The sequence below is a fragment of the Mustela erminea genome, chromosome 6 (assembly GCF_009829155.1).
Source record: "Mustela erminea isolate mMusErm1 chromosome 6, mMusErm1.Pri, whole genome shotgun sequence".
In the NCBI taxonomy this organism is placed as follows: Eukaryota; Metazoa; Chordata; class Mammalia; order Carnivora; family Mustelidae; genus Mustela; species Mustela erminea.
The window spans coordinates 101,511,870-101,519,432 of record NC_045619.1 but is presented as its reverse complement, the minus strand read 5'-3'; the positions used below and the strand labels follow the sequence as shown (position 1 = coordinate 101,519,432).

At 58.6% G+C, this 7,563-nt stretch overlaps 2 protein-coding genes and 1 non-coding gene across 8 annotated transcripts in view; all 3 read left to right on the top strand.

Annotated features, from left to right (window-relative positions):
* ATN1 (atrophin 1) overlaps positions 1-4,582 on the top strand; it is an 11,989-nt gene extending 7,407 nt beyond the window's left edge. For 4 of the 6 annotated variants that reach the window (XM_032348931.1, XM_032348930.1, XM_032348929.1 and 1 more), the window contains exons 5-10: positions 1-921; positions 1,152-1,374; positions 1,752-2,448; positions 3,327-3,470; positions 3,763-3,943; positions 4,092-4,582. The exon at positions 1-921 is cut by the window's left edge. In XM_032348931.1, the coding sequence (XP_032204822.1) occupies positions 1-921; positions 1,152-1,374; positions 1,752-2,448; positions 3,327-3,470; positions 3,763-3,943; positions 4,092-4,125 (2,200 nt within the window). In that variant the 3' untranslated portion in view covers positions 4,126-4,582. The remainder of the gene's footprint in view (positions 922-1,151; positions 1,375-1,751; positions 2,449-3,326; positions 3,471-3,762; positions 3,944-4,091) is intronic. The other 2 variants (XM_032348933.1, XM_032348932.1) reach the window with 2 other exon arrangements.
* Positions 4,583-5,489: 907 nt separating this feature from the next.
* LOC116594618 lies at positions 5,490-5,551 on the top strand. Its single transcript, XR_004287323.1, has one exon. It is a non-coding gene; the product is annotated as a U7 small nuclear RNA (small nuclear RNA).
* Positions 5,493-7,317, top strand: C6H12orf57 (chromosome 6 C12orf57 homolog). The gene is made up of 3 exons (XM_032348956.1): positions 5,493-5,878; positions 6,156-6,332; positions 7,100-7,317. The coding sequence occupies exons 1-3, from the start codon at positions 5,827-5,829 to the stop codon at positions 7,249-7,251; spliced, it is 381 nt and encodes a 126-aa protein (XP_032204847.1). The 5' UTR covers positions 5,493-5,826; the 3' UTR covers positions 7,252-7,317.
* Positions 7,318-7,563: the final 246 nt, after the last annotated feature.

Sequence of the window (7,563 nt, the reverse complement as noted above, 5' to 3'; positions counted from 1 at the left end):
CCAATCCACAGGCCACCCACCAGCCCCAACACATCACCATCACCACCAGCAACAGCAGCAGCAGCAGCAACAGCAGCAGCAACAGCAACAGCAACAGCAGCAGCAACAGCAACAGCAACAGCAGCAGCAGCATCATGGGAGCTCTGGGCCCCCTCCACCTGGAGCATATCCCCACCCCCTGGAGAGCAGCAGCTCCCACCATGCCCATCCTTACGCCATGTCTCCCTCCCTGGGGTCTCTCAGGCCCTATCCAACAGGGCCCGCACACCTGCCCCCACCTCACGGCCAGGTGTCCTACAGCCAAGCAGGCCCCAACGGCCCCCCTGCCTCTTCCTCCTCTTCCAACTCCTCTTCTTCTTCCTCTCAAGGATCCTACCCATGTTCACACCCCTCCCCTTCCCAGGGCCCCCAAGGAGCCCCCTACCCCTTCCCGCCGGTGCCTCCGGTCACCACTTCCTCGGCTACGCTTTCCACGGTCATTGCCACAGTGGCTTCCTCGCCAGCAGGCTACAAAACAGCTTCCCCACCTGGGCCCCCGCCCTATGGAAAGAGAGCCCCGTCCCCAGGGGCCTACAAGACGGCCACCCCACCGGGATACAAGCCAGGGTCGCCTCCCTCCTTCCGAACAGGGACCCCACCCGGCTACCGAGGCGCTTCGCCGCCCGCGGGCCCAGGGACCTTCAAGCCAGGCTCGCCCACTGTGGGGCCAGGGCCCCTGCCACCTGCCGGGCCCTCAGGCCTGTCATCCCTGCCTACACCGCCTGCAGCCCCTGCCTCCGGGCCGCCCCTGAACGCCACGCAGATCAAGCAGGAGCCCGCTGAAGAGTATGAGACCCCCGAGAGCCCAGTGCCCCCGGCCCGTAGCCCCTCGCCCCCTCCCAAGGTGGTAGACGTGCCCAGCCATGCCAGCCAGTCAGCCAGGTGAGCCTCCGGGCCGGGGTGCGGTTGGGCCTGGAATTGGGAACGACAGAGCGAGGCAACGGAAAGAGCGGTGCGGGGGAACACCACTCGTTTTCGTGGTGCTTTCTGAAGTACTCCAGAACTTGGCCTCGCCCTCATGACCTGCGTGGGCGGGCTTGGGGGCAGGGTCACCGCCGGGCCGATCTGGCAGCTCGCCGGGGCTAAGCGCGCGCCGTCCTCGCGCCTGGCAGGTTCAACAAACACCTGGATCGCGGCTTTAACTCGTGCGCGCGCAGCGACCTGTACTTCGTGCCGCTGGAGGGCTCCAAGCTGGCCAAGAAGCGGGCCGACCTGGTGGAGAAGGTGCGGCGCGAGGCCGAGCAGCGCGCGCGCGAAGAGAAGGAGCGCGAGCGCGAGCGGGAACGCGAGAAGGAGCGGGAACGCGAGAAGGAGCGTGAGCTGGAACGCAGCGTGGTGAGTGCGTCACTACATGCGCCATCCGCCTTTCTGGCCCTTTGCGCCGCGCAGGGTGGGTTGGGGGGGGGCGTCATTGCGTCCCCTTTCGGAACGGAGGAGGCACGGCAGCCCGAGAAATCGAGACGGAAGGATTCACGCGGGAGGAATCCTCGCATTCCTGGGTCTGGGGGAGGACAAATTGAGATCAGAGTATCTGCAGATGGTAGGAGGAGCCAAAATCCAGGAGAAAGGGTTAGGGAAATTCCCGCTTAACTGAGTTCTAGTAAGGTGAAGCATTTTTGATTTTCAGCTGGCGAGACAAATGAGTAGCTCAGGACCAGCTGCCTTTTTCCAGACCTGCCGTTTTGACACTGTTTTTCCCCTGTATTCCACAGAAGTTGGCTCAGGAGGGCCGGGCGCCAGTGGAGTGCCCATCTCTTGGCCCTGTGCCCCATCGCCCTCCGTTTGAGCCGGGCAGCGCTGTAGCTACAGTGCCCCCCTACCTGGGTCCTGACACTCCAGCCCTGCGCACTCTCAGTGAATACGCCCGACCCCACGTCATGTCTCCTGGCAATCGCAACCATCCCTTCTACGTGCCCCTAGGGGCAGTGGACCCGGGGCTCCTGGGTTACAATGTCCCGGCCTTGTACAGCAGCGACCCAGCAGCCCGGGAGAGGGAGCGGGAAGCCCGTGAACGAGACCTCCGTGACCGCCTCAAGCCTGGCTTTGAGGTGAAGCCCAGTGAGCTGGAACCCCTACATGGGGTCCCAGGGCCAGGCCTTGATCCCTTCCCCCGACATGGGGGCCTGGCTCTGCAGCCTGGCCCACCTGGCCTGCACCCTTTTCCTTTTCATCCGAGTCTGGGGCCCCTGGAGAGAGAACGTCTAGCGCTGGCAGCTGGGCCAGCCCTGCGGCCTGACATGTCCTATGCGGAGCGTCTGGCAGCCGAGAGGCAGCATGCAGAAAGAGTGGCAGCCCTGGGCAATGACCCGCTGGCCCGGCTGCAGATGCTTAATGTGACCCCCCATCACCACCAGCACTCCCACATCCACTCCCACCTGCATCTCCACCAGCAGGATGCCATCCATGCAGGTGAGGCTCCTACTACTTTCTCTTGGTTCCTGGCAAGTGATTGGGCTTTTCTGTTCCTCAGGCCAAGACTTCCCTCCTCTAAAGTCTGGCATGAGCCTCTTTCCGGAGATTGCTCCCCTAATCTTTGGCACCCTGTCATCCCCCATCTTCTCATGCCCCAGCCTTGCCACAGGGACTGTAATAATGCACAGCCTACCCCACTTCAGAGTCTAGCATTCCACGCATGGTAGAGGAAACCTTGGAGGGAATGCTACCTTTCTGCCCTCAGACCACACCTCCCAACCCCCTTCACGTACCTGTTTCCTTGCTCCTTTGGATTAAACTCTGTTACCATTTCTTGTGATCTTTCCTCCTTCCAAGTGGAGGTGTTTTCCCCATCTCTAGATCTACAGCCTTCCAGAAAGAGCCCTTATAGCTTTGGCTGGGGGTATCTTGGGTACTAATGAGCTTTATTTACTGTCCTTTTGCCATATTATTGTCCAGAACATTGCCAGATCTAACCTTACAGTCCTGGTCATTCTGGGCTCCCTTGTGCTTTCTCTCTTAACCTTCTGTATCTCTTCCTGTCTTACTTCCTAAACTTTCTAGTTCCCTCTATCTCCTTTAAGCCATCCACATCTCTTTCCTTTTCCTCAGACCCCTCTGACAAACTGTAATCTCCTGTTATTTGGCCTCTGTGTGTCCCTGTGTTCCTTACTCCAGTAAGGTCTTGTCCTGGCCACCCACCAGTCCCCTAGTTCTTCCTTTGCTCTTCCTTGTTCCTCACTGGGTCTTTCTGTGTTTGATTGTCCATCTCTTCCCGGCTTGGATCCATTTACCCACGTGCGTGGTTTTCTCCAAACTTGCCTTTTGGTGACACCTTTCTCTTTACCTTCTAGCCTCTGCCTCGGTGCACCCTCTCATTGACCCCCTGGCCTCAGGGTCTCACCTTACCCGGATCCCCTACCCAGCTGGGACCCTCCCTAACCCCCTTCTTCCTCACCCTCTGCACGAGAACGAAGTTCTTCGTCACCAGCTCTTTGGTAAGGATGAAGGTGGGGATGGGGAGGATCTGATGAGATAAGGGCAGGAAGGAGGAGATTGGGTGGTGGGATGGGCCTCTTTGGGATTGGGGAGGGGATGCAGAGGTACCCAGAGGAGCTGGGAATAGAAGGAGGGCTGAGGCCCTGCCCAAGAGAGGTGCAGGTTGGAGTGCCAGGCGGAGGTTTGAATCCTCTCAATGGCTGGCAACTTGCAGGTCTGGCTTTTCCCTATAAGTGTTTTAGTCTCCGTCGCCTCTGTAGCTAGCTGGTCTCCTGCCCTTCCTGCCCACAGCTGCTCCTTACCGGGACCTGCCAGCCTCCCTCTCTGCCCCAATGTCTGCAGCTCACCAGCTGCAGGCCATGCACGCGCAGTCGGCTGAGCTGCAGCGCCTGGCCCTGGAGCAGCAGCAGTGGCTGCACGCCCACCACCCGCTGCACAGTGTGCCGCTACCTGCCCAGGAGGACTACTACAGGTGCGTTGGCTTCCTGGGGTGCGGAGGGTCGGGCTGCGGGTTCCTGGGGGGGGGGGAGCCCCTGCCCCACCTTCCAACTCTGTGACAGGGGGCCTGGGCAGGGTTGACCTCAATCTCATGGCTCTGCTCTTCATCCCCTCTCCACCAGTCACCTGAAGAAGGAAAGCGACAAGCCACTGTAGGACCTGCCATCAAGAGAGCACCCATGGCGCCTGCATCTGGACCTCCAAGGCCTCCCTCCCAGCCCGCCCCCCAGAGCAGAGGAGGGAGGAGTGTTGCTCCTTTGCAGGGTTTCAGCAGCTGGGCAGAGGGAGGGAGGAAGGGACAGAAGAAGGCCAAGGCTCCTGTGGTAGGCAGAGGTGGGGAGGTGGGGTCGGGGTGGGGGCAGAAAGCGCACAGTATCTTGGACCAGGTCCCTTTTTCCTGTCCCCCTGCTTTCTTCCTCCCCCGTGCCCAGCCCTCGGTGGCCACCGCCCCTCTCCCGCCCCGTTGGTGTGATGATTTCATCTGTTAGATGTGGCTCTTTTGCGTAGCATCGTGTGCTGCCCCTGCCCGTCCCCAGTCTCTGTGCGCGCGCCCCTTCTGCGATGTATGCCCCTTGCCCCTCCCCCACATTAATAATTTATATATATAAATATCTATATGTCGCTCTTTAAAAAACATCCCAACCAAAACCAAACAAAAACATCCTCACGACTCCCCAGGAAGATGGCTGTGACTGGTTCTTTGCGGGCTCTGGGGGCGGAGTTGGGGGTGAGGTGGGGGGTGAGCAGTGCCTGGAGAAAAAGCTGTGGAACAGGACACCGTGGGTGTAGAGACGTGGAATCGCAGAGGAGCTCTCGGCAGGATGCAGATGCTCCGCTGGAGGGGTACTGCGGAGCTATTCCCTCCCTGCCTCGCAATGCAGGGAAGTCCAGACGCTGGATGCCCGGGTGGGGTGCGGGAAAACAGGCACGCCTCTGATAGAGTCAGACCTAGGAAGCCGCTCAGACTTTGGAGGCCTTTCAGCTAGGAGCCACCAGAGTCCAGAATTCTTTTTTTCGAATAGATTGAGAAAGGGTCATGAATTGGAGGTGCAGGGCCGTATTTTCATTGGGTTAAAGTGATTAGAACTCCGGAGTCATAAGTACCCCATGGTTTGAGGAGGGAGCGGGCGACCATTTCAAATGCCTAGAAAAGAATTGGAAGGCGCTACGCTGGTGCGCGCACTTAGCGTCACAAGGCCATTTTAGGAGAGTACAAGAGCCGCCTTAGCTTTCAGCGTTCGTCGCTGCGAATCACTACGTTCTCAAAAACTGAAGGGGGTGTGACCAGCCGTCCCAGCCAATCAGCTTCGAGCTCATTTGCATAAACACCAATCCAATGTTCCCAAACTCTAGAAATGGGTAATATAAATGAGCTTCCTTCCCCCCCGTTTTTTCTTTTGAAAGTTGTAACGTCCTCCGTCGCTTATATAGCAATAGGAATTAGAAAAGGCCACTCTGAGCTCACCCTCACCGATAGTGGCGTTCCTGGATACCCCATGTTCTCTCCAGGCTACTTCCTGTAGTGTTACAGCTCTTTTAGAATTTGTCTAGCAGGTTTTCCGGTTTTAACCGGAAGACCCTCCCTCTACGGCGTTTGTAACAATAGATGTTTTTTAGTTTTAGTGGGTTTATTTGTCCAATCATTTTCGAATGTTCGGTGGTACGCGTAAGTGGTGCTCTCTTTTCTAAAGCAGTTAGGCGTTTGTGGCGCGCTGCGCTACACCCACAGGCTTCCTCGGCTTCCGGCTGCAGCTGATGCTGCTTCCCTTCCATCGGTTTTGAGAGCCACTGTGGGAGGCCTCTCGTTTCTCCTCAGCATTTCGTTGGTTTCGCTGCACGTGCAGCTTTTGTTACCCTATGGCGTCCGCCTCGGCCCCACCCGCGGCCCTGAGCGCCGAGCAAGCCAAGGGTGAGAAGCATATTCTGGCCACCGCGTGGGCTTCCTGCTGGGGAAGGGCGCGGGCGGAGGGGACAGAGCGAAGGGTGTGGTTGCACCGCCGGGAAATGGGGGCACAGGGTTCCACCCTCTCTCCCCCAGGAGGGGTCCTAGAGCGAGGGAATCTGGGTCGAGTTTAGCGGGTTACTCTGGCTTTAGTCCACTAATTTCCTGCCCTCTTCCCTGCGTTCTCGGCCTGGGCCCGCCGGCCGTGCTTCGACTCCTACCCGGGGATGCGTCTGCGGTGCAGTGGTCCTGGCGGAGGTAATCCAGGCGTTCTCGGCCCCGGAGAACGCCGTGCGCATGGACGAGGCTCGGGACAACGCGTGCAACGACATGGGCAAAATGCTGCAATTCGTGCTGCCCGTGGCCACGCAGATTCAGCAGGAGGTTATCAAGGCCTATGGCTTCAGCTGCGACGGGGAAGGTGGGTCGGACGAGGGTTGGAGGTGGCGTGGGTCCGAGAGAGGGCGCTGGATCCCACTGGGTCCCTGAGCCGTCCTCCCTTGCCTCGCCACACGGAGGCAGCCACAATCCGATGAACAGTATTGGCCATAGGAGCCGCGGGTCTGTTCTGAACTTGTGCCAGGTGAAGTCCTAAGTGCTTTTTGTACTTAGCAGTAATTATATTGTTATCCCACTTTAGGATGAGGAAACAGACTCTAGTAGTAAACTAAGTGCTCGAGGTCACAGCAGAGCTGGAGCCGACCCCTCTTCTGATGAGTTCTAGTGGGGTGTCTGCATGGCAGTATGCTTCTGCAACCCCTCCAGGGGATTTTAGCTGTCTCTGTTGGAGGGCTGGCTGGTCAGTTTCCTTGATGAGATCATGGTGTTCCCCAGGGTTGCTGATTGATTCAGCCCGGCTGACCCAAGGCCCTCCTGTGTTAGGTTATAGACTTGGGGCCTTATGCATGTTCATACCATGGGTTCTTGTGAGTAAATTGCCAGAACGGTTCACCTGATCACGAGAGGCAGGGTGCTTAGGGGTATTTCATTCACTGTTTTGCCTGGTCTAGACCAGGAAATGGTGAATCCAGACTACCCAGGACAGAGGCCTGCTTGTGCCTTGTTTTGTTGACAGCTACCTGACCAGAGGGGTAAGAGCCAGTGACTCATGCTCGAGCTGCCTGCCCCCCACGTCTGGGCATACCTGTCCCCTGAGGGCGTGGCTTGATGCTCCACTTCCCCTTGCAGGTGTCCTAAAGTTTGCCCGCTTGGTCAAGTCTTACGAAGCCCAGGATCCCGAGATTGCTAGCTTGTCCGGCAAGCTGAAGGCACTGTTCCTGCCGCCCATGACATTGCCTCCCCACGGTCCTGCTTCTGGTGGCAGTGTGGCTGCCTCCTGAGGGTCGGCCCTCCCACTCGGGGAAGACCTTCATGTTCCAGAGGATAATAAACGTGCCTGTGACTTAGCCTCCGTGTCAGTCTTTTGTGACCCTGACAACCCCCACCTCCTGACCCCAGGTTCCCTCTGCCATTCTAGGCTGCTTCAGCTCCCTGCCCTGATCCTTCGTAAGCTCCTGCTGGGAACGACCCTGCCCAGGGCAGGATGGGAGGAAGGACATGCCCCTCAAAACCTTGGAGGAAAGAGGGGGTTGTGTGGTGAGCCTGCACAGGTGCCACCTCCTCTGAGGAGAGGGGCCTCCTGGGCTGTTTTG